General features: G+C 37.2%; 2 protein-coding genes across 6 annotated transcripts; one reads left to right on the top strand and one right to left on the bottom strand.

The window, feature by feature from the left end:
* Positions 1 to 16,733: 16,733 nt before the first annotated feature.
* LOC128126802 (uncharacterized) lies at positions 16,734 to 24,993 on the top strand. Its single transcript, XM_052764928.1, has 3 exons — positions 16,734 to 17,146; positions 17,279 to 17,453; positions 24,976 to 24,993. The coding sequence occupies exons 1-3, from the start codon at positions 16,734 to 16,736 to the stop codon at positions 24,991 to 24,993; spliced, it is 606 nt and encodes a 201-aa protein (XP_052620888.1).
* Positions 22,291 to 26,762, bottom strand: LOC111897741 (ATP synthase subunit beta, mitochondrial). 5 transcript variants are annotated; one of them, XR_008224762.1, is made up of 5 exons: positions 26,218 to 26,762; positions 25,901 to 25,976; positions 25,590 to 25,658; positions 25,269 to 25,334; positions 22,291 to 22,428 (listed from the first exon to the last, which is right to left on the bottom strand). XR_008224762.1 is itself a non-coding variant. In XM_023893688.3 (4 exons), exons 1-4 carry the CDS (start codon positions 26,296 to 26,298, stop codon positions 25,330 to 25,332), a joined length of 231 nt encoding a protein of 76 aa, XP_023749456.1. In that variant the 5' UTR covers positions 26,299 to 26,762; the 3' UTR covers positions 24,516 to 25,329. The 5 variants fall into 5 exon arrangements, 1 of the variants encoding a protein (XP_023749456.1); XR_002852365.3 differs by lacking the exon at positions 22,291 to 22,428 and adding an exon at positions 24,516 to 24,724; XR_002852366.3 differs by lacking the exon at positions 22,291 to 22,428 and adding an exon at positions 24,516 to 24,718.
* Positions 26,763 to 26,926: the final 164 nt, after the last annotated feature.

Here is a 26,926-nt window from a genome sequence, read left to right as displayed (position 1 = left end):
TAAACATTAGATAAAGACATAAACACCAAAGATGGCCTGTGATTGGGAAACATGGTCCGTGTTTGGAGGCTAGTATGATCCATATAAGTTTAAATAAAGTACGATGCTATTTCAAGACTTTTTTTTCGGGACACGGGCATGAAACACAACCATTTTTCGGAACACGAATTGTGTTTTCTAGGAACTGATGGGAATTTGTTCAATTTTAGGTTTCAAAAACTCATAATTAAGATATTTTCAACGGAAGCCTTTTAAAAACTTAAACAAGATAAAACAATTTTATTCCACCAAGGATCACTTTACATGAACATACAAGATAAAAGCAGCCATAGAGGGTTATAAGAACAATAAACTTTAAAGTCTTTGGTCCTCGTGGGAGGTTGGAACTTGGTGAAGATGGAAAAGTCTCGAAGTTGAGGTCTTTTAAATAAAGTCTACTACAAGCTCCAACACCACCGAATGCTAGTCTGATTCTTGCAAATACAAGCTCACCAATCTGAATTTGGTATTTAAGAGAGTGCATTTATTTAACTAACTATTAGAGAAAATGTAGTGTGTCTATCATTTCGTCCAAGGCAAGAGTACCAAAGAGAGTGAAAACCTCTTTTACTTATATTTACTCTTTGTTTCATACAAGATGCATGCAAGGCAATAATTGACTCGGAAACAACAACATGCATTAAATGGTGAATGCTAAGGATCAAGACCACATCATTGGACCATCCAAGTGATGATGAACGAAATTAGGAGAGGAAAGAGAAACGAGGAGTGACACTTGGTCCAAGTGCATCCTACACACACTCTCTTATATTTTATAAACTTCCTTTATAAAATATAAACTCCTTTTATGTTTGGAAATAACTTTTATGATTAATATATCTCCATATATATTATTTATTTTAACCATCAAAATAAATAAAAGTTACACAAATTTATTTAAAGCATTTAACCGTTAAATGATATAAATGCAACACACTTAAATTAATTCATATAGTATATGAATCAAAATAATAAATACAAGAGTTATGATATTTAAACATGAATCAAATTCACTAGTTAAAATGATCTAATTGGTGTCTACTTGTTAATGATGTGACCCTTTTAGGATCATGTGTTATTGGCAATATCATTTCATGATCATTATTGAGCATACAAAACCAACAATCTTCCACTTGCTCAAGATTGCATTATAGAATAATATAGTCGGTGATGAACATATAGAAACATTTCAATGCCGACAATAACACATGATGAAGTTATATTCAACATCTAATTCTTAAAAACTCATAACTACAATTGATGTACTTAGGTGATATATTAGTTGTCCCTTTGTTTCAAACATCATGTTGAACATGAGACATGGATCACTAGCATGGTGTTTAACTTTTAATCAAGTGCCTTAGATGTCTCACACTTAACAAATAATTGGAACAAATCCCATCTTGACTGTATATGCCTCTTGTGTAGATCATATTGTACCTAATCATAGCCTTTATAGCTATATGGTCAAAGAACAACATTGAATTGTATCAAAGTACAATACTCCCCATACCCGAGTCCCTAATATGCATCTTAGGTCTAATGATACAAATATACTATTTTATTCAAGAGTCACTCAAGACGACGATCCATGAAGTGATTTTGAAATGGGTCATGTCCAATACTTTTCCCCCAAGTTGCAACCCTTTCCAGTTCATCTTAAGAAATTCAACCAATCCAATTAAATATTAACCTTACTTTGTAGTTGCTCCCATAACTATGATCGACTATCGGCATTTTAACTATTTTATTCAAGGATTAAACATGTTAATATAAAAGACAATAAATATTAATGAAAATGTCATATATCCATATATTGAATCTCCGTTGGATGTTCCTGGTTCTTTTATGTGACTTGGGTTCCTTAGCTAACAGGATGGAACCCTTATTGTTACAAAAGATTTCTAAGGGGTCCTGAATGGAAGGGATGACCTCTAGATCTTCAGTGAACTTTTTCATCCAGGCTGCTTCTTGTGCTGCTTCCGAAGCAATAATGTATTATGACTATGTAGTGGATTGCACGACCATGTTTTGCTTGGAACTTATCCAATAAACCGCCCCTCTATTCATAATGAAGACAAAACCAGATTGTGAGTGTAGTGGATTACACTAATATATTCTTCCAAACATCCATATATGAGGAACATATCTTTAGTCCTTCATAGTACTTCAAAGTGTTTTTCACAACAATTCAATGACCTTTTCCCGAATTTGTTGGTATCTACTAGTAATGATCAAATCACATGATACATTGGGTATTATGCATAACATGTCATACATCAATTGTAGAAGCATATAGAATACCATTCATTATGTCTAGATCAACCCTTGTGTTAATACATTGAGACAAGCTCAATATGGTGTCATGTGCTATTGGTAAGAATCCTCTCTTAGAGTCTTGTATATTGAACCTTTTTAAGATCTAGTAAATGTATGAACTTTAACTTAAACCTATAAGTCACATTGATATATATATATATATATATATATATATATATATATATATATATATATATATATATATATATATATATATATATATATAGATCTTTATACTAAGAATATCAGGGGCTTCACCCGAATCTTTCATTGAGAAATATTTCTTAAACCATGCCTTAATCCCTATTAAAGAGGGAATGTCATTCTCAAATAATAGTATGTCATCCACATATAAAACTAGGAATGTGACATTGCTCCCACTAGATTTTTTGTGAACATAGGGCTATCTTCATTTCTAATGAAAAATGAAACTTTCTAATTTTTGTATTAAAATGAATATTCCGGCTTCGAGATGCTTGCTTTAATCCATCAATGAATCTTTTAAGCTTAAACACTTTATTAGGATGCTTGAGATTGACAAACCGTCATGATGATCCATATAAACATCTTCAATTAAGAAAGTGTGAATTAAAGAAAGCCATTTTTACATCCATTTGTCATATCACATAGTCATAATATGTGGCTATGGAAAATAGTATTATGATAGACTTGATCATAGCCACATGAGAGAATGTTTCCGCATAGTCGATACTATGAGTTTGAGTGAAACCTTTCACCACAGGTCTACCTTTTTATGTATGTAGATTTCCATCTATGTCAGTTCTCTTCTAGAAAACCCACTTACTCCCTAGAGCCTTACTATTGGGATGAAGATCAACCAAGTCCCATACTTATTTTTAATACATGGATTGTATCTCAACGTTCATGGTTTTAAGCTATTTATCAGATTTAGAATTTGACATAACATTATGATAGTTGATGGGTTCATCAGAATCTAATAAAACACTCATCAATGAGAGATCCATATATGTCTAGTTCTTCAAGGCATTGATGTCTACTTCTTATTGGTGTGACCATATATGATTATATGTTATTGACAATATCATTTTATGATCATTCTTGAGCAAATAGAACCAACATGTACAACATGTAACTGATGGGTTTTGAGCACTACAACATTACTATGGTGCACATGCAACCCTAATGCTTTGGATCTAGGTTTTTCTCAAGTTATACATGCAATTCAAATTATCCAAAGCAAGAACCCTAATCTAGCTTACAATTTTTGGAGAATACCTTTCTTGTTAACTAGTAATAACAAGTAATCATTTCCTTGATCTTGACCTTCAAGAGCTTAGTGTCTCACTTGTTTCACCTTTAATGGAATCACAAACGCCACTAACAATTGGATGAACAAGAGAGAGATTGAGGCTTAGGATTTTCGGCTAGGGTTTCTTCTAAGGGTCAAGTGGTCGAAATCCTCATGCCAAGGGGTCTATTTATACTTATGGCGGCTAGGGTTTTGTGTGAAACCCTAATTTGACTGCTTAGGCCTTAAGCAATCTATGGAATCCTTCTAGAAGGCCCTTTGGACGAATTCTTCTATGGGCTTCCCATAGAATTCGTCCACCCCTTCTATTAGGAGTCCACAACCCAACTTGCAACTAACAGTTAATTTCAATATCAGTCCCCGTACATTTAATCAGTATCTTTTGATCACCAAATTAATTCCAAATTAATTTCTAATCAATACTAATTAAATAATATGATTACTCAATTAATATATTATTCTTATAATATATTAATAAATCATTTATCAACCTCTTTCTCATAATTCATCCAGTCAAGTTGCTATGGTGAATGCAACCCAAAAGGACCATGCTACTATCGGGTCAAGTACATACCAATGATAATTATGGGCTTAGACACCTAATCCAATAGTAACCCCTAAAAAATCTTCGGGAATAAAAAAGAACACCTCAGGTGAGAAACACGACCCATGCTTGGGTGTCAGACCATGTTTGTCAGGTGCAACTTTCAGACTTAATAATAAAATTAGAAATTCTCCCAAACAGTCTCTGTAAGTGGAACATAGCCTATGTCAAAGAAACACGACCTATGCTTGGTCTTTTTTCGGTCTTCAAACTTTATTCTAAGTTGCTTCATTCCAACTTCTAGCTTCCTCAGGTGTTTCAACTCCAGTTAAGCTCCAAATATGCTCCAAGCTTGAGCAATACAAACATTCTAGTGAAAAAACACAAACTTTCAACTAATCATAAAAATAGAGACATATGCATAATACAACTAAAACTTAACATAAAAGAAGCTAACCAGAGAATAAAGGAAGTGATAAAAATGATGTCACTTGAAAGACACATTCAATGTGGGTCTTGTCTAAGGAGGCTTTAGGATTGTGTTGTGGTTGGATGTTCTTGATCGGACTATGTTTCAGAACTAGACACAGAGAGCTCAATGAGTTGTGTATGTGTTTACTCTTGGTAATGTGATCATGAGTTGGAAGGAAAAGAAGGCTATATGGGTCAACGAGTTGCTAAGTGATCTTGGGATTTGGCAAGGTGAAACCTTGGTTTTTTTGGAATGAAAAGTATGTGACATCCCCAAAATCACGGCCAGAAAAACCGGTTTCATTTATGCTTTTAAAATAATTTCAGAGTAAATCCTTTTGATTTAAAAGAGTTGTAGAATTTGTTCCCAAAATAAAATATGATAAAATAATATTTACCAAAGCATTTCATAAAGAAATGTATTTTCATTATATAATCAAAACTCGGGATGTCATGTTCTGATACAGACCAAAAAGCATAAATGACATATTACAAGCCATACAACAGTTATATACATATATAAGCTCATAAACAAAACAACTTGATGATTCATCCATCTTATGCCCTCGCGCCACTTCCAGTAATACAAATAAACTGAGTGGGTCAGGCTTGGGAGCCTGGTGAGTATATAGGGTTTTCAACCCATAGAAAATAATTATATTTAATTTTCACGAACCAACAATAACCCGATTACCCATTCCCGTTATCCTCACTTTATGTCCCTAATAGAACAACTGTCACAAAAGACCTAATCTCGGATTTTCATCGGGACGGACATTACTGCAAAGGGATTTCCTCAACAGTAGATGTCCTAAAGGCAACCATGAGGGGGATAGAGTACATCGGTGAACACCTCGTTCACAACACCTACAGGTTATGAACCTGCTAGCGTTCCACAGGACTGTCTAGAAAGAGTTTGTAGTCGTCATCCATACTCCGCTAGATGACTAGATTAACAACAACAACATCGAGGCCTCTTTTCTATTTATCATACATCAACTATCCACCCATGTTCTACCCAACATATTAGTAGATAAAAAATATATATATTTTTATACATAATTTAAAACCTGTATAACATTCTCATTCAATACATATTCCAAACAACAGATGAGACACATACACATAACACGTATTTCATAGAGAACAAATCATATCTATGAGATAGCAGAAAGTGAATATACATTCACACATATAACAACAAAATATACACATAACACGTATTTTATATAAAATACTTCATAATTATGCGTTAGAAGAAAGTGACTACACACTCACTTGATCAGAAGAGGATCGGACATCACTATGGCTTGTAGACGTAGTATTCTCCAGTAGATCTGGAAGATCTTCACAAAAATTGGCTTTTCGCGGTCAGCGCTTCGGCTCGGAAATTTCACTTCTCAGGATCTTCGGGGCTTCGGGACTTGCTTCGGGGCTTCGGAATATTTCTTGCACGAAAAATGAGGTAAAAACGAGAGAGAAATGAAGAAATGAGCAAAGAAACTCGGCTGCCATCGACTTCTATTTATAGGGGCTGAAACCCCGATTTACGTTGGGCGTAACTCAAAGTTACGCGGGGCGTAATGCTCGTCGACATGTACGCTGGGCGTACATCTAGGTACGCTGGGTGTACCGGGTGCATAAGGCCGGATGAGTCACGGGTTCGGTATTATCCGATTTTATAATTAAATAAATATATTTTAATTATTTAAAAAATTCAGAAATTCATATCTTCCTCATACGAACTCCATATTCAATGTTCTTTATATCTACACGTAGGTGAGACTATGCTCTACAACTTTCGTTTAGACTCCTTTGGCCGATTTCGACTTTATTTTTATTATATTATTTTTAGTAGGCCGGGACAGGAAAACTTCGTTATAAATTCATAACTTCTTCATCCGACGTCCGTTTTCGTCTGTCTTTTTACCGTTGGACTACTATCAACGAGATCTTTGATTATCGTTTTGATTGTGTTGGCTAAAAACCGCTCGATCTCAAATTGAGTATTCGGGCTACATGCCGCTAAGTCGAAACTTCGAAAAATCATAACTTCCTCATACGAAGTCAGATTTGGGCGTTCTTTTTATGCACGCTCTAAGTTTAACGTATTCTACGACTTTTGTTTACATTACTAATGCTAAATATCGCTCTATCATAAATTCACTATTTACGTTGCGATGTCCCGTACTGGTTCTGTCGCGAAACTTCGACATGTCTTAACTTCTTCGTTATAGCTCGGATTTTGGCATTCTTTATATATTCGGAAAGCTCGTTACGACCACTACGTCTTCATGTATCGATATCGGGCTTATTTAATACTTCATTTTAACTCATATTTTTATCCTTAATTCATTTAAGTCATACAATTAACCACAAAACACATAATACTTAAATAATACATTTTTATTATTTCAAGAGGGGTTACAAAGGTTAACCTAGACTATTACATCGCTATTAGTGACAAGCCCAGAAACACGGACATTACAAAATATAATGTACTTCTAACTCTAACTATGTTCCGGGAATTGAATCTTTAACCTTAAAGAGGGAGGGAAACACCTGATACCGTCAGGCTAGAAGCCCTTTGGTAGCATTTGTGTATTGAGAATTTGCGATAACATGAGTTCTATATGTTTGGTTTGAGATTAGTGATCGAACAATGAACATTCCGTTATCATTTCACTTTTGAGACTCACGTGAAAGTGAAGAAGATTGGTAAACATGATAATCATGCACTACAAATTAAATGTCATTTAGTGGCACAAAAAAAGTGCCACTAAAAACCAAAAAAGTGTCACTAAAGGCTCTTATAAGAATCAGCAACACAACAAAAATGTGCCACTAGAAGAGCTCCCACAAAAGACTTTTAGTGGCACTTTTCCCTTGTGTCGCTGCATCTCTTTTAGGTTTCAGTGGCACTCTTTTATGCCACTATAACATTTTTAGATTTTAACTACATTTTTTGTATGTTAGTATAAAATAAAAGTGATTACCATGCTTTTAGTGACACATTTTTTTTTACCAAATAAAATCCATATTCAAAAATTAGATCCAATTATTTTATTTAATTGCAATGTAAACTAAGAAAAATACAATTAAAATAATAAATGGAGAACACAATATCATTATTTAAAATAAAAGTTAAAAATATAATTAAAATTTAAATATGATCAATGTAGGAGTATTGTATTACACCAATGTACTCTATTCCAGTACACTCAATTGTATTACAAGTCTGTGACATCCCCAAAATCTCGGCCAGAAAAGACCGATTTTCATTTATGCTTTTAAAAAAATTTCAGAGTAAATCCTTTTGATTTGAAAGAGTTGCGGAATTTGTTCCCAAAAACAAAACGTGATAAAACAATGTTTACCAAAGCATTTCATAAAAGAAATGTATTTTCATTATATAATCAAAACTCGGGGTGTCATGTTCCGATACAGACCAATAAGCATAAACGATAACATTACAAGTCATTCAACAAATATATACATATACAGACTTGTAAGCAAAACAACTTGATGGTTCATCCATCTTATGCCCTCGCGCCACTTCCTGTAATACAAATAAAACTGAGTGGGTCAGGCTTGGGAGCCCGGTGAGGATATAGGGTTTTCAACCCACAATAAATAATTAAATTTAATTTCCACCAACCAACAATAACCCAATTACCCATTCCCGTTATTCTCACTTTATGTCCCTAAGACAACTAACATAAGGGACCTAGTCTAAGAATATTTCATCGGGGCGACTACACATGCTTCGGGGGTTCCTCAGCAATATAAGTCAAATAAGGCAACCATGAGGGGGATGGAGTACAACGAATGAACACCCAAGTTTATTAACACCTACAGGTTGCGAACCTGCTAATGTTCCACAAGACTGTCTAGAAAAGTCCGTGGTCTTCATCTAAACTCCGCTAGATGACTAAATCAAACACCAACGAGGCCTCTCATCTGTTTATAACACACCAACTATCCACCCATGTTCTACCCAACATATTAGTAGATAAAATATATACATTTTATACATAGTTTAAAAACCTGTATAGCATGCTTTAATCAATACATATTCCACATAACAGATAAGGCACATAACACGTATTTCATAGAGAACAAATCATATCTATGAGATAGAAGAAAGTGAATACACATTCACACACATAACCACAAAATTATACACATAATACGTATTCCGTATAAAATACTTCATAATTTTGCGTTAGAAGAAAGTAACTACACACTCACACATATAAACAACAATATACTTAATACACTCAAACCATACTTGTATTATTATCGTGTTTATGAAAGGTAGTATACACTCACACATATAAACAACAATATACTTAATACACTCAAACCATACTTGTATTATTATCGTGTTTATGAAAGGTAGTATACACTCACACATATAAACAACAATATACTTAATACACTCAAACCATACTTGTATTATTATCGTGCTTATGAAAGATAGTATACACTCACACATATAAACAACAATATACTTAATACACTCAAACCATACTTGTATTATTATCGTGTTTATGAAAGGTAGTATACACTCACTTGATCAGAAGATGATCGGACAGCACTACGACTTGCAGAAGTAGTAATCCTCAGCAGATCTGGAAGATCTCTACAAAAATCGAACTTCTCGCGGGCAGAGATTCGGCTCGGGAATCGCACATCTCGGGATCTTCGGGATCTCGGGACTTGCTTTGGGGCTCGAGAATATTACCGGGGCTTCGGGGTACTTCTGGCATGCAAATAAAAGTAAAACGGGAGAGAGAAGAGAGAAAAATAGCAAAAGAGTCGGCTGCCCTCGCATCCTATTTATAGGAGGCTGGAGCCTCGGAGTACGCGGGGCGTACTGCCTCAGAATCGTCATTGCTTACGTATCCGAAGAATTCGAGTGCGAGGCGTGTCATGCTTCGCTGTACGCGGGGCGTACGCTAGTACGCTGGGCGTACTTCGGATGAGTCCGATGACTCCTCTTAGGATAATTCCGGATTTTCTAATTAAATTTAAATACAAATTATTTAATAAACTTCGGAAATTCATATCTTCTTCATACGAACTCCGTTTTCGACGTTGTTTATATCTACGCGAAGGTGAGGCTACGCTCTACAACTTTCGCTTAGACCTCGTCGGCTAATTTTAACTTTATTTTTATTATTTATTTTTAATAGGACGGGACAGAAAAACTTCGTTATAAATTCATAACTTCTTCGTTTGACGTCCGTTCTCGCCTAACTTTTCATCGCTTCGATACCAACAACGAGACCTTCGATCATCGTTTAGATTGCTTCGGCTAAAAACCGCTCGATCTCAAATCGAGTATTTCAGGCTGCATACCGCTAAGCCGAAACTTCGATAAATCATAACTTCCTCATATGAAGTCAGATTTGGGCGTTCTATATATATTCGGAAACCTCGTTTCAACCACTACAACATTATCCAAAGATATCAAGTTTATTTTACACTTAAATTTTGACGCTTATTTTTATTCTCAATTAATCAAACCACATAATTAAGCAATTAAGCACAAAACACATAATACTTAAATAATACAATCTTATTATTTCAAAACGGGTTACAAAGGTTAACCTAGACGATTACATTGCTAAAAATGGCAAGCCCGGAAACACAGGCGTTACAATTCTCACCACCTTAGAATGATTCCGTCCTCGGAATCACACATCAACAAACAAATGCGGATAGCGACTCAACATGTCACTCTCTGTCTCCCAGGTGAGATTCGGCCCATTCGTGTGTTTCCATCGGACAAGCACTAACCCAACCATTTTGCGTCGCAACTTCTTAGTCTTTCGGTCAACAATTGCCTCTGGTTCTTCAATCAACCTTTTGTTTTCATCAATTCTCAATTCAGAAATTGGAATTATATCGGGAACTTCTCCCGTGAGCTTCCTCAAATAACACACATGAAAAGTGTTGTGAATTCCATTCAGTTCTTCGGGTAATTCGAGCTTGTAAGCTTGGTTCCCAACCCTCTGAAGAACTTTAAACGGTCCAATAAACCTTGGACTCAACTTTCCCCTTTTACCAAATCTTATAAGTCCCTTCCACGGCGAGACTATAAGCAAAACCGAATTTCCAACCTCAAAAGTCATCGGTCGTCGCTTTTTGTCAGCATAACTCTTTTGACGATCCTGAGCTGCTAACATTCTGTCCCTAATTATTTTCAACTTTTCAGTAGTTTGATGAATAATCTCTGGTCCCATAAACTACTTTTCCCCAGCCTCAAGCCAACAAGACGGCGTACGACACTTCTGTCCATACAAAGCTTGAAAAGGTGCCATTTTAATGCTCGAGTGGAAACTATTATTGTAGGAAAATTCTACCAATGGTAAATGTTCATCCCAATTACCTAGGAATTCCAAGGTACATGCTCTCAGCATATCTTCAAGTGTTTGTATTGTTCTTTCACTCTGACCATCAGTCTGCGGATGGTAAGCTGTACTTAAACATAACTTGGTACCCATTTCCTCTTGTAGACTTTTCAAAAACCTCGAGATGAAACGGCTATCACGATCCGATACAATCGTTAACGGAACACCGTGAAGCCTCACAATTTCCTTCACGTAAGAATTTGCAAGCTTTTCCATAGACCATTGCTCCTTGGCTGCTATGAAATGCGCACTCTTAGTGAATCGATCAACGACCACCCAAATCATGTCGTGACCATTCTTTGTTCTGGGCAGTTTAGTGACAAAATCCATAGCAATGTCTTCCCACTTACCCATAGGCACAGACAATGGTTCTAAACTCCCGTACGGTTTCTGATGTTATGTCTTGACTCTCGCATAAGTCACATACTCGGCCACATACTTTGCAACATCAAGCTTCATCGTCGGCCACCAGTAGTAGGGTTTCAGGTCCCTATACATTTTAGTGCTACCAGGATGAATTGAGTACATGGTTTTGTGAGCTTCTTCCATCAGAAGATCCCTAATTCCTCCTGACTTAGGTACCCAAATACGATCTTGGAATACCTTCAGTCCATGACCGTTTGTGTAATGCCCGTAGATCCGGGCTAGTCAATTTAGAGACAATAAGCGTCAAAAATGACTTTTTGATAGAAGATTATTTAGGATGAATAATCCTAACTAAGTTGTAGTATATGTTACAAGGTTTCCATGCATATAAAGAACGCCAAAATCCGAGTTATAACGAAGAAGTTATGACTTGTTGAAGTTTCGCGACAGAATCGGCACAACGCTGAATGACGTAAAAAGTGAATTTACGTTAGAGTGATATTTAGCCTTAGCGATCTAAATGAGAATCGAAGATCTCGTTGTTAGTAGTGAAACGACGAAAAGTTAGGCAAGAACGGACGTCAAACGAAGAAGTTATGAATTTATAACGAAATTTTCTGTCCCGACCTATTAAAAATAAATAATAAAAATAAAAGTCAAAATTAGCCGACGGAGTCTAAACGAAAGTCGTAGAGCGTAGTCTCACCTACACGTGGATATAAAGAACGTCGAAAACGGAGTTCGTATGAAAAAGATATGAATTTTCGAAGTTTATTAATGAATTAATAATTAAATTTAATTATTAAATCCCGGTATTATCCGAAGGCGAGTCATCGGACTCATCCGAAGTACGCCCCGCATACAGCGAAGCATGACGACCTTCGCACTCGAGTTCTTCGGATGACACATGCAGTGACGTTTCGGACGCGTATGCCCCGTGTACGCCTGTACGCCCCGCGTACTCCGAGGCTCCAACCTCCTATAAATAGGACGCGAGGGTAGCCGGCTCAATTGCTATTTTTCTCTCTTCTCTCTCCCGTCTTGCATTGTTTTGCGTGCCCGAAGTGTCCCAAAGCCCCGGTCTCAATCTCAAATCCCGAAGCAAGATCCGAAGCCTCGAGAATCCCGAAGAGCGAGATTCCCGATCCGAAGCTCTGCCCGCGAGAAGTTCAATTTTTGTGAAGATCTTCCAGATCTGCGGAGATATACTACTTCTGCAAGCCGTAGTGCTGTCTGATCATCTTCTGATCAAGTGAGTGTATACTACCTTTCATAAACACGATAATAATACAAGTATGGTTTGAGTGTATTAAGTATATTGTTGTTTATATGTGTGAGTGTGTAGTTACTTTCTTCTAACACATAAATATGAAGTATTTGCTATGAAATACGTGCTATGTGTTTATATGTTATTTGTCTATTTGAGATGGGCATGGAAATTGGAGTTTTATACAGGTGTTAAATGATTTAAATTGTGTAAGTATTTATATCTACAAAATTGTTGGGTAGAACATAGGTAGATGGAATAGTTGGTGACTATGGAGTTAGCGCCTATTGTATAAACCTTGGCGATGATGTGACTTCATGCCTATTTGATGAACCTTGGCGACTATGGAGTTAGCGCACGTTTAGTAAACTTTGGCGACTATGGAGTTAGCGCTTGTTGAGTAAACCTTGGCGACTATTGAGTTAACGCTTGTTGAGTAGACCTTGGCGACTATGGAGTTAGCGCTTGTTAAGTGAACTTTGGTGACTATGGAGTTAGCGCCAGATAACTATGGATTTAGTACTTGATAAATAAGCTTTGACAGCAATGGAATTCGTGCCAAATTCCTTACGAATAAATGAATGAAGGTGATATGTGCATATTTAGTGTGTATTTAGTGTAGTTTTTATTCATATATTAGCTAAATTATCGCATATTATGGACAAAAGGTACTTAAAAGTGTTAAATTATGTTTTTCAGTCCAAAGATGAAGCTCGGAAGCAAAAGGAAGCAAGAGAAGCGGTTAGGAGCTCGAGAGTGGAATGAAGAAGGAAAAACACTAAAAAAAAGCTTCTACTCGTCGAGTCAGATAGCTACTCGACGAGTCCGGTCGAGGAATCAGAAGGATAATGATTCGGAAGTCCAGATAGTTATCGCAATACGGGGAATGTGAGAGGGACTCGATGAGTCACCACTTGACTCGACGAGTCGGATCGCTTATTTAAAGATAACTCCACAGATCGATAAGGGAGAGTTCTGGGACGATTCAGAAGTATCTTGCTACGATTGAGAAGCCTGAAAAACCCTAGAAGACCACGAAGGAAGCTAGAATTCAATTCCGGAGAGTAGATAAGGCAAAATTTCATCATTCTATTTATTCTTTTGTTTATTCATCATGACTAAGCAATTTGACTTTGATTGTTTGCTGTTATTTACTTTAATTATGAGCTAAAACCTTTAGACTTCTGTTTGGGGATACAAAGTTGACAATATGGTTTGATTGATTGGTAGGATTAATTCTAAGTTGGTGAATTTTTGTTATTTTAGCTTGCTAAAGAACCTTGTGTGTGAATAATAATTAATTTTCTGTTAATAGGAAGATAATTGATTAGCATGAACATCTATTGATTATTGCCCTCATATGATATATTGTGACCACATAGTTATATGTCTAGGATTAATGAATATGAAACTAGAATTACTAAGAAAATTGAGTAAATTCATGTGCAAGCTTGTAAGATGACTATCAAACAAGAGGTTAATTAAAAAGACTAAATTAGTTAACTATTGCAAGTCTAACTTAACCCGAATAATTAATCTAGTAAATATAATTAAATTAGACAATTGGCCACTGTTTGAGTTAGTTTATTTGCTAAGGATTAGGGTAGTGAACACAAATCTAATCACTTGAATCGGTAACCAACGAAAGAATTAATCCATTGCACTATTACCTTGAAAATCAACCATAGAGTTAACCAAGTTGAACTAAACAGAAGTTCCTTTCCAATTATTGAATCTAGTTAAATCGTTATTTTCTAGCTTTAAATTAGTAATAATTAGTAAGTTTCTAGTCTTGTAAAACTAGAGAACAACCCCTGCTTTTTAATTAACTTAGATTAAATTAGTTTTTAGTTTAATTTGCCGTTCCCTGTGTTCGATACCCTGCTTATTTAACTATACCACAATTGATAGGTTCACTGCCTTTTGTGTGTTATTTGATAATTAAAAGTAGGTTTAAAACTAGTGGGTTTTACACACATCAAGTTTTTGGCGCCGTTGCCCGGGGAACGGTTCTAAAATTAATAATAAAGTCTAGTTTAATCGATCCTTTGTGTGGGATTTATCTTACACAAAGTTATTTACAAAGCAAATCCAGTAAGTAGACTTAGTTTTATTACAATTCCGTTTTTTTTTACTAGAAATTTTTCTTTTCTGTTTTTGCCTTGCACTCGCCGAGTGCACTCGTGTCGACTCGGCAAGTCCATCGCTGTTTTAGTCTTTATTTTTTTTATTCCGTTTTTGTTCCTTTTACGCGTTTCGTTTCTTTTGTTTCGTTTTTTTTTCAGCTGTTTCATGACCCGAGGATCGGACACACCTCTGGTACCACCTTTGGAAGACCCGGATTCCGCACTAAAGAGAAGCAAAGGAAAAGCCGTAGGAGAAACCGCAACTTCAAAGAACTCACCACTCAAGAACTTGAAATCCGTTTTCAGCAAGAAAAAAAGCAGCAAATCAGGAGCATCCGGTGCCTCGTTAACAATTGAAGAACCAATTCACGAAGATATCGAGTACGAGACCGAGGAAGAAGAAGAGCATATTTCCGAGCACGAAACCGATTCCGAAGAAGAGTTAGCTATCACTATGGCTAACATCGATGAAGTCCCCATGGGGGAGTGGAAGAAAAGGATGCGGGATGACACCAGGCCGGGACTTGTGCAACCCGCAATTCCCGCAACCGCTACGTTTGAGCTAAAGGGCCATATTCTCGCTCAACTCAAGGAGATCCCTTTTTACGGGAGAGATCATGAAGACGCCTATAAGCACTTGGATGAAGTAAATGATGTGGCAGATTACTTCAATGTACCCAATGTGCCTCGCGAGATCCAGCTTCTTCGCATACTTCCTGTCACATTTAAGGGAGCTGCAAAAGATTGGCTGAAGTCACTCCCTCCCGGATCGGTCACCACATGGGCCAAGATGAAAGAAGAGTTCATTGACCATTTCTGCCCACCTTCCAAGATAGCCAAGCTAAAGAAAGCCATTGCCAACTTCGAGCAACAACCCGGAGAATCTCTTTATGAAGCTTGGGAAAGGTACAAGAGCCTACTTAGAAATTGCCCACACCATGATCTTAATAGCCAACAAGAGGTCTCCATCTTTTATGATGGAGTTAATGTCACCACAAGGCAACTACTCGATTCACAAGGCCCGCTCACCCGAAAGCCACCTCCGGAAATAAAGGAATTAATTGAAGAATTCTCTAAGCATTCTAGAGAATACCACAATCCGAGGAATGAAGTGAGTCGTGGAGCAGTAAACTCGGTGAACGATGGCATGGCGGCGGTAATAGCTAAACTCGATAGCCTAGACCGAAGAATGACGAAAATGGATCAAACGATCCATGCTATTAGGGTAGGATGCGAAAATTGTGGCGGCCCCCATCTTACCAAGGATTGTGATCGAGACGAGAATGGAAATAAAAAGGCTCAAGTATTCTATTCCAGTGGCGATAGATACGATGAAGACTGGAGGAAACCGAAGAAGGAATGGCTCCCATACGAAGAATATAAAAAGGCTAAGGAGGAGAAATACAAACAGAGGGAGAGGGGATTCTATCAAAAGGAAGAGCCGGTGATGGAAAAGAAGGCAAATTTAGAAGGTATACTCACAAGGTTCATAACCGCGTCCGAGAAAAGACATAATGATCACGATTTAGCAATGCAAGAAACCAGAAACATGTTGAGGAATCAACAAGCTTCCATTCTCAACATTGAGAAACAGCTGGGACAGCTTGCACATCAAGTGAATGAAAGAAGACCGGGTCAACTTCCGAGCAACACCGAGCCCAATCCAAGAATGGAGAACGTGAGCGTAATAACCTCCAGCAGTGAAGAAAAATTTACAGAAGCACTAAGGATCTCCAAGAAGAAGGAAGAAAATGTAGAAGAATCGGAGCCAGCCAAACCCGACCCGACTCGCCGAGTCACTCCTATGGACTCGACGAGTCCATGCGAAATTGAGAAACCCATCAGTTCTTCGAAACCTTATAAGCCTCCACTGCCATAACCAACCAAAGCCATGCCTGCAGAAAAAGTTGAAGCATACAGAACCTTCATGAATCATGTTAACACTTTACAAGTTAATGTGCCATTTGTGGAAACAATACTTCTAACGCCTAAATACTTCAACTTGCTTAAGGGCCTTTTTGCTGCTAGGAAGGATTTGGCTGAAGTTGCAGAAGTCTTGATGAGTGAACTGCCTAAAAAGAAGGGTGATCCAGGAAATATTGTGCTTCCGTGCCAATTTGGTAATAAAGTCTTCACACGAGCATTAGCTGACTTAGGGGCAAGCATCAATATGATGCCTTTGTCATTCTATAAGAAGTTGAATCTACCAGAACCAAAACCGGTGAATATGAAGATCCATTTGGCGGACAAGACAACAATCCATCCAAAAGGCGTTTGTGAAGATCTCCTTATAAATGTTGACAAGTTTATTTTCCCAGTAGACTTCGTGGTTGTTGATATGGAAAAAGACCCCGAAATTCCAATTATTTTGGGGAGATCTTTCTTGAACACCGCGTGTGCTTTAATTGATATAAGTGAGTCTACATTGACATTGAGAGTGGGTGATGAGGCTGTGATGTTTAAAGCTATTCCAGAAATCAAGCAAGAAGAGGAAAAGATTGATGAAGTCTCAATGATCCAATTGGATGATGAGATATTAGAACAAGAGCTTGCACGTTTGATGAAAGAAGACCCAAGCAAGTTTGTGATACACTCTGAAGAAGAAGGAGATGTTAACAAGGACTTGGATGAATTAGAAAAGCTACTGGAAGGAGCCCACTCAGAAAAAAATTGAGTAAATTCATGTGCAAGCTTGTAAGATGACTATCAAACAAGAGGTTAATTAAAAAGACTAAATTAGTTAACTATTGCAAGTCTAACTTAACCTGAATAATTAATCTAGTAAATATAATTAAATTAGACAATTGGCCACTGTTTGAGTTAGTTTATTTGCTAAGGATTAGGGTAGTGAACACAAATCTAATCACTTGAATCGGTAACCAACGAAAGAATTAATCCATTGCACTATTACCTTGAAAATCAACCATAGAGTTAACCAAGTTGAACTAAACAGAAGTTCCTTTCCAATTATTGAATCTAGTTAAATCGTTATTTTCTAGCTTTAAAGTAGTAATAATTAGTAAGTTTCTAGTCTTGTAAAACTACAGAACAACCCCTGCTTTTTAATTAACTTAGATTAAATTAGTTTTTAGTTTAATTTGCCGTTCCCTGTGTTCGATACCCTGCTTATTTAACTATACCACAATTGATAGGTTCACTGCCTTTTGTGTGTTATTTGATAATTAAAAGTAGGTTTAAAACTAGTGGGTTTTACACACATCAGAAGGATAGTTGGTTCTTAGGGTAAAACATTAAGAAGATAATGGGGATGGGTAATTGGGTTGATTGTTTGCTGATTAAATATAATAATTATATTATTGTGGGTTGAAAACCCTATATGCTCACCAGGATCCCAAGCCTGACCCACTCAGTTTTCTTTTCATTACAGGTAATGGCACAAGGGTATAAGTTGGTGGACTTGACGAGAGATTTTGGATTATAGATCAGTAGTTGAATAACTATTGTAAGGTCTATTTTATATTGTTTATGCTTTTGGTCTGTAACGAACATGACATCCGGAGTTTTTATTATTTAATGAAAATACATTCTTTTCGAGAAATGTTTTGATAAATGGTTATCATATTTTATTTTGGGAACAAATTCCGCAACCGTTTTCTTTAAATGATCACTCTGATTTATAAAACATAGCATAAACAAATCGGTCTTTTCTGGCCGTGAAATTGGGGATGTCACAGTTTGTACCAAACACCAACGTTTTACCCAAACGTTCCTCCTTTCGGTCATTCTTTTCAGAAGCTTCCCCTTGAGCTTTCTTTATACTTTCCACAATGGTCGAGACAACTTCAATTCTCAATGCTCTTGGCCTTTTCCTTTCAAGATTGACTTTCCGACTGAGAGCATCAGCAACAACATTAACTTTACCGGGGTGGTAAAGTATTTCACAGTCGTAGTCTTTAAGTAATTCTAGCCAGCGTCGTTGCGTTATATTCAATTCCTTCTGATTAAAGAGATATTAGAGACTCTTATGATCAGTAAAAAGTTTGCACTTCGTGCCATAGAGGTAATGCCTCCATATTTTCAGAGCGAAAACTACCGCTGCCAACTCCAAATCATGAGTCGGGTAATTCTTTTCATGTTCTTTCAGCTGTCGAGACGCATATGCTATCACCTTTTCTCTTTGGGTCAAAACACAACCCAATCCAACCCTAGACGCATCGCTATAAACAGCGAAGTCTTCAACTCCATCGGGTAAAGAAAGCATCGGTGCCTCGCATAGCTTCTTCTTTAGCTTCTCGAATGCTTCTTTATGGTTATCACTCCAAGCATAAGTAGCTCCTTTGTGGGTCAAAGCTGTTAATGGAGTAGCAATCGAAGAAAAGCCTTGGATAAACCTGCGGTAATATCCGGCTAATCCTAAAAAGCTTCGAATCTCCGTGGGACTTTTCGGTTGTTCTAACTTCATTACAACTTCAATCTTTGCTGGATCAACCTTTATCCCTTCTTGGTTGACCACGTGACCCAAGAATTGGACTTCACGAATCCAAAAATCACATTTGGAGAACTTTGCATACAGCTTCTCCTTCTTCAAAACTTCCAACACTTCTCGCAAGTTTCTGCCATGCTCCTCTTGGCTTTTCGAGTAAATCAGAATGTCGTCTATGAACACTATCACGGATTTATCAAGGAAAGGATTACAAACCCTATTCATTAAATCCATGAATGCTGCCGGAGCATTGGTTAGTCCAAACGACATAACCAAGAACTCGTAGTGTCCATATCTAGTTCTGAATGCAGTCTTCTCGATATCTTGCTCTCTTACTTTTAGCTGATGATATCCTGACCATAGATCGATCTTCGAGAAATAGCTCGAACCTTGCAATTGATCAAACAGGTCACCAATCCTTGGCAACAGATATCTATTCTTTATTGTTGCGTTGTTCAGCTCTCTGTAATCAATGCACATTCTCATACTTCCATCTTTCTTCTTCACGAATAACACCGGAGCTCCCCAGGCCGATGAACTAGGTCTAATGAAACCTTTGTCCAATAACTCCTGAAGTTGCATCATCAGCTCCTTCATCTCCATCGGTGCTAATCGATAAGGTGTTTTTGCTATTGGCGTGGTTCCTGGTAACAAGTCAATACGAAATTCCACTTGTCGATCAGGCGGTAATCCAGGAAGATCTTCGGGAAATACTTCCGGATACTCACACACCACTGGAATACTCTGCATCACCTTCTTTTCTTTCTTAGCATCAATCACGAATGCTAAATATGATGTACATCCCTTGGTCAAACACTTTCTGGCTTTCATTAGGGAAATGATTCCAGAATTCACTCGCCGTTTGTCCCCATACACCATAAACGAATCTTTCCCAGGCGGGTTCACTTTAACTATCTTCTTCTTGCATAAAATTTTGGCATCATTGGCACTAAGCCAATCCATTCCCAACACGATGTCGAAACCATTTAGTTCGATATGTAATAATTCCTCGTGAAACTTATTCTCATTAAGGTCGATTAAGATGTTTTTCATACGATGGCTAACAGGTACAAACTTGCCACTAGCTACTTCGACTAATAAAGCATTATCTAGTTTATCAATAGGCAAGGCTAGATTTCTACCAAACTCATGCGAAATAAAGGAGTAGTTGGCTCCAGAATCAAACAAATTTGAGCAGGTAATTCGTTTACGAGAAAGGTACCCGAAGCGACATTAGCTTCATCTTTCGCAGCCTCAAGTGTCATCTGGAAGGCTCTCGCCTTCGGCTTTGGTGGAATGTTGGGCCTAGCTGCCTCCTTCTTCTTCGGACAGTCCTTCAAAATGTGGCCCTCTTCATTACAACCAAAACACATCCTTTTGTTGTCGGACACTCATTGGCAAAATGTCCAACCTTTCCACACTTGTAGCAGGTTACATCCTCGCTACATTTCCCAAAGTGCTTTTTCTTACACTTATCACACCACTTCGTTTCGCCTCCCTTTCCTCCAAACTTTTTCGAATCAGATTTCAAAAATTTTCCTTTCTTACCGGAACCAGATGTTCCCTCAAACTTTCTCTTCTCACCAACCTCAACCTTGTCGGTGGTTCTCCCCTTAATCATGTTCTCAACAGACTTGGCAGCCCAGATAGCTGCCTCTAGAGTATGTGCCTGACGTACTGGCACCTCGTACTCCCATGGGAGTCCCTTCGCATACCGGTCCACCTTTGTCAGCTCGTCTGGGACGATACGCAAGGCAAACTCCATCTTATCGGTGAAGTTATTGGTGTATTCATCAACTGACATGCTGCCTTTTGTCAATGCCAAAAACTTATTCTCCAACTCCAACAGATTTTGAGCCGAGCAAAACTTGTGCTTGAACTGCACCAAGAACTCTGCCCATGTCAATTGCAGTGGCTCATTAGGGCTTAAAGTCTTCCCTAGAGTGTTCCACCAACGAACGGCTCCACCTCGGAACTGACGCACTGCATAGATAGTCTGCAACTTGCCTCTGCAGCCACAAGTCATGAAGGCTAACTCCATTTCGGAGATCCAATCCATAACTCCAATCGGATCCTCCTTTCCATTGAAGGTCGATGGTTTGCAAGTTAGAAAGTCCTTGTACTTGCATCCCATTCCATCATTCCTTCCATCATGGCTATGTTGCCTAACTATCGGTGGGTTGGCTTGACCAACAGACTCACTGAAGTTTCCACCTTCCGAGTGCCCTTCATTTAATTCAGGCTCTTCCACATGAATTGATAGTTCTTCACGATTTTGTTGAAGCAACCGCCTAGTTTCATCCATCTGACGATCCAACATTGTCTGAATCATCATTTGCACACCAGCCATGGTTATTGGCTCAGGTGCTACTGCTACGACAGGTATTTGTTCAATCACTGGTGGTTGATTCCTGTTTTCGTCAACATTTCCAACTCCACTTCGTGTTCTCACCATTTTGATCTACACACCGAATAAGGTGAAATTAGATCCTCAATCACGATAGATATTCAAATCATCCTTATCACTCCGAAACGTTTACATGCTAGTTCTAATATCATAGACGTACGCTTAGAATCCTACACACATAAGGTTTCTAGATCCGGTCGGCAACAGACCATAGATCCGAACAAATAATATCATATATGGCAACATATAACATTTAACACATAAAAGCATTTTAGGCAATTTTCCTAAAATAAACTAGTGCTCGTGTCTAAAACATAACAGACACACATCTCGAAATTTCACTTAGCATTCTAAGTATAAGTCTAGAAATCCTACAAATTCCTAGTTCGCTTAAACTAATGCTCTGATACCAACTGTGACATCCCCAAAATCTCGGCCAGAAAAGACCGATTTTCATTTATGCTTTTAAAATAATTTCAGAGTAAATCCTTTTCATTTGAAAGAGTTGCGAAATTTGTTCCCAAAAACAAAACATAATAAAACAATGTTTACCAAAGCATTTCATAAAAGAAATGTATTCTCATTATATAATCAAAACTCGGGGTGTCATGTTCCGATATAGACCAATAAGCATAAACGTTAACATTACAAGTCATTCAACAAATATATACATATACAGACTTGTAAGCAAACACAACTTGATGGTTCATCCATCTTATGCCCTCGCGCCACTTCCTGTAATACAAATAAAACTGAGTGGGTCAGGCTTGGGAGCCTGGTAAGCATATAGGGTTTTCAACCCACAATAAATAATTAAATTTAATTTCCACCAACCAACAATAACCCAATTACTCATTCCCGTTATTCTCACTTTATGTCCTTAAGACAACTAACATAAGGGACCTAGTCTAAGAATATTTCATCGGGGCGACTACACATGCTTCGGGGGTTCCTCGGCAATATAAGTCAAATAAGGCAACCATGAGGGGGATGGAGTACAACGAATGAACACCCAAGTTTATTAACACCTACAGGTTGCGAACCTGCTAATGTTCCACAAAACTGTCTAGAAAAGTCCGTGGTCTTCATCTAAACTCCGCTAGATGACTAAATCAAACACAAACGAGGCCTCTCATCTGTTTATAACACACCAACTATCTACCCATGTTCTACCCAACATATTAGTAGATAAAATATATACATTTTATACATAGTTTAAAAACCTGTATACCATGCTTTAATCAATACATATTCCACATAACAGATAAGGCACATAACACGTATTTCATAGAGAACAAATCATATCTATGAGATAGAAGAAAGTGAATACACATTCACACACATAACCACAAAATTATACACATAATACGTATTCCGTATAAAATACTTCATAATTTTGCGTTAGAAGAAAGTAACTACACACTCACACATATAAACAACAATATACTTAATACACTCAAACCATACTTGTATTATTATCGTGTTTATGAAAGGTAGTATACACTCACACATATAAACAACAATATACTTAATACACTCAAACCATACTTGTATTATTATCGTGTTTATGAAAGGTAGTATACACTCACGCATATAAACAACAATATACTTAATACACTCAAACCATACTTGTATTATTATCGTGTTTATGAAAGGTAGTATACACTCACGCATATAAACAACAATATACTTAATACACTCAAACCATACTTGTGTTATTATCGTGTTTATGAAAGGTAGTATACACTCACACATATAAACAACAATATACTTAATACACTCAAACCATACTTGTATTATTATCGTGTTTATGAAAGGTAGTATACACTCACTTGATCAGAAGATGATCGGACAGCACTACGACTTGCAGAAGTAGTAATCCTCAGCAGATCTGGAAGATCTCTACAAAAATCGAACTTCTCGCGGGCCGAGCTTCGGCTCGGGAATCACACTTCTCGGGATCTTCGGGATCTCGGGACTTGCTTCGTGGCTCGAGAATATTACCGGGGCTTCGGGGTACTTCTGGCACGCAAATCGAGGTAAAACGGGAGAGAGAAGAGAGAAAAATAGCAAAAGAGTCGGCTGCCCTCACATCCTATTTATAGGAGGATGGAGCCTCGGAGTACGCGGGGCGTACTGCCTCAGAATCGTCATTGCTTACGTATCCGAAGAACTTGAGTGCGAGGCATGTCATGCTTCGCTGTACGCGGGGCGTATGCTAGTACGTTGGGCGTACTTCGGATGAGTCCGATGACTCCTCTTTGGATAATGCCGGATTTTCTAATTAAATTTAAATACAAATTATTTAATAAACTTTGGAAATTCATATCTTCTTCATATGAACTCCGTTTTCGACGTTCTTTATATTCACGCGAAGGTGAGACTACGCTCTACAACATTCGTGTAGACTTCGTCGGCTAATTTTAACTTTATTTTTATTATTTATTTTTAATAGGCCGGGATAGAAAAACTTCATTATAAATTTTTAACTTCTTCGTTTGACGTCCGTTCTCGCCTAACTTTTCATCGTTTCGATACCAACAACGAGACCTTCGATCCTCGTTTAGATTGCTTCGGCTAAAAACCGTTCGATCTCAAATCGAGTATTTCAGGTTGCATACCGCTAAGCCGAAACTTCGATAAATCATAACTTCCTCATACGAAGTCAGATTTGGGCGTTCTATATATATATTCGGAAACCTCGTTTCAACCACTACAACATTATCCAAAGATATCAAGTTTATTTTACACTTAAATTTTGACGCTTATTTTTATTCTCAATTAATCAAACCACATAATTAAGCAATTAAGCACAAAACACATAATACTTAAATAATACAATCTTATTATTTTAAAACGGGTTACAAAGGTTAACCTAGACGATTACATTGCTAAAAATGGCAAGCCCGGAAACACAGACGTTACAAAGTCCCCCAACCCCATTGTAGTCTATGCAAATACTGACTTTATACAAACAATCGTCCACTCTTCCACCAACATCACTAGAAGTATACCACAAAAAAACCTACAACTTGTTATATAAATAAGATAACGAAGTTATTTCCAAGAAAGGTTAAACAAAATTCATGAAATTTTAGATTTAATCAAATCATAAGTTTAAATTAAGGTTAAAAGATCTAGTTTAAAAGATCATGGAGAGAATATATTAAAAATCATGTAAAAATTATTATCAAAGAGGTTTGGAATTCTAGACTAACTAATTGTGGGCTATCACAGCTAAACCAAACAAAAAAAATTAATCAATTTTTAACATAATTTCAGTCTCTTTATAATGCATAGATATAGTTAATCTAACTTTACAATCACGTCAAAATTAAATTAGATATATTTAAATTACTATGTATGTGTATTTCCACTCCAAAGTAAATCATTAACCTTAGTCAGTGTTTCTATAACCCCCACTAAGTATAAGCAGACCCTTTAAGTATCCATAAAAGACCCATATACAATTTAAAAATATTACAAATAATAAAATCTTATCACACGGTTATATCTCATAATAAAATACGAATTAAAACAAGCATACGAGTAGGGATATAGAATAAGGCACGAACCTGTGTTCAACAATGAACCCGTGTTAAGGCCCACACTTGCTTCATTCACTTGATCAGTTAATCATTCTAGAAATTGCCAAAAAAAAAAAGTGGTTTCAATAATAAGATTGTGATAAGCATATGGAATAACTATACAAAAAACTTTTTAAAAAAAATGTGTTTATTACCACCATGTATGTAACACAGTAAGAGGGAAATACTTTGTTAGGTCACTACAATATTACTAGGAAATGTTCTCACCTTTGTCACCAACGAGATGCCTAACTCCTATACTTGTTAATAATACAATTTTGACACAGAATAAAAGCCATTCATGATTACCTTTTGGGCTGTTTGCTTTCACATTGCGTCTGGTTCTTGAGTTTGTCAGGTTATGGCTTTCATACCAACCTAAACATGCACAAATATGACAATTATAATCAAGAACATGTATTGTATGCCTTCCATATCAATTATTTGTCTCATCAATTACCCTTCCATATCAAATGATACATTAGAAATTGGAAAATGCTTTAAGAGTCGAAAAAAAAAGTAAAGGCCAAAAAATAAGAACTTAGTTTTAAAAGAATAAAAAAGTTAAGATACTAAATTACTAATACATGAGGAAAGGATGAAAGACATGCAACACTTACTAATATCGCATCTATGATCAATTGGCTCTCGAATGAAATTAATGATACGACCAAGGGTTGCTCTACGAACAGGTACCTACAATGACATTGAATTAGCCGATTAGCTCCATGGATCATTGCACAATAGTGTTACATCGCCATACAACGACATACAGAAAACTTGGCTACAATTAAACATGTTGACTTTACCGACCTGAACCATAAACCAACAAGGCTACAAAAATGATAAAGTACTGGATCTCAAAAGAGAAATCGAGACATAATCGGATCGTGTTCTTAAAATGATCTGAATTTTTTGAGATCGAGAAAAAACTTACAGTGATAGGAGAACCGGTGTTGAGAACTCTTTGACCACGGACAAGCCCTTCGGTACCATCCATAGCAATAGTCCTAACCATATTCTCCCCTAAATGCTACGCCGCCTCCAAAACTAATCTGATCGATTGTCCAAAACCTCCAACGCCGTAAGGATCGGCGACAATCCTTCGCTGAATCTCACAACGGCGACAACACCAATCACCTGGCACACCAGTCCAATCGCGCCAGTTCCAGTGAACTTGTCGGTGATCTTTCCATAGTTAGATCCTTCACCAGGGGTAAGTAACGTAGTTGACTACATGGTTAAGAAAGTTACCGGTAGGAGAAGGGTGGGATTGAGATAATGCGCGTGCGGCTCTGGTGGAGTGAGTAAACGGAGATCTGGTTGATGATCGATGGAAGGAGGAGCGGAGGAGAGGGAGGCAACTTGCCTCCGTGAAGCCATGGCGGATAAAAGTTAGAGAGAGAAAGAGAGAAAGCTAGGGTTTGACAATTTGAAAAATATTTGTTTAGACTTACAAAGTAAAAGGACGCGTATAAGAAATTAGGGAAACATCCATTCTTTTTGAAGAGGTGAATAAGAAGTTAAGAACCGTGAATTTAATTTCTTTAGTGGCACAAAACAAATCAATAAAATCATCCCATACACCTTTAGCAGTATATAAAAAATATATGGCATAAAATATAGAGTTTTTAGTGGCATTTTAA

The sequence above is a fragment of the Lactuca sativa genome, chromosome 6 (assembly GCF_002870075.4).
Source record: "Lactuca sativa cultivar Salinas chromosome 6, Lsat_Salinas_v11, whole genome shotgun sequence".
NCBI classification, from domain to species: domain Eukaryota; kingdom Viridiplantae; phylum Streptophyta; class Magnoliopsida; order Asterales; family Asteraceae; genus Lactuca; species Lactuca sativa.
This window is presented reverse-complemented; position numbering and strand designations above follow the sequence as displayed.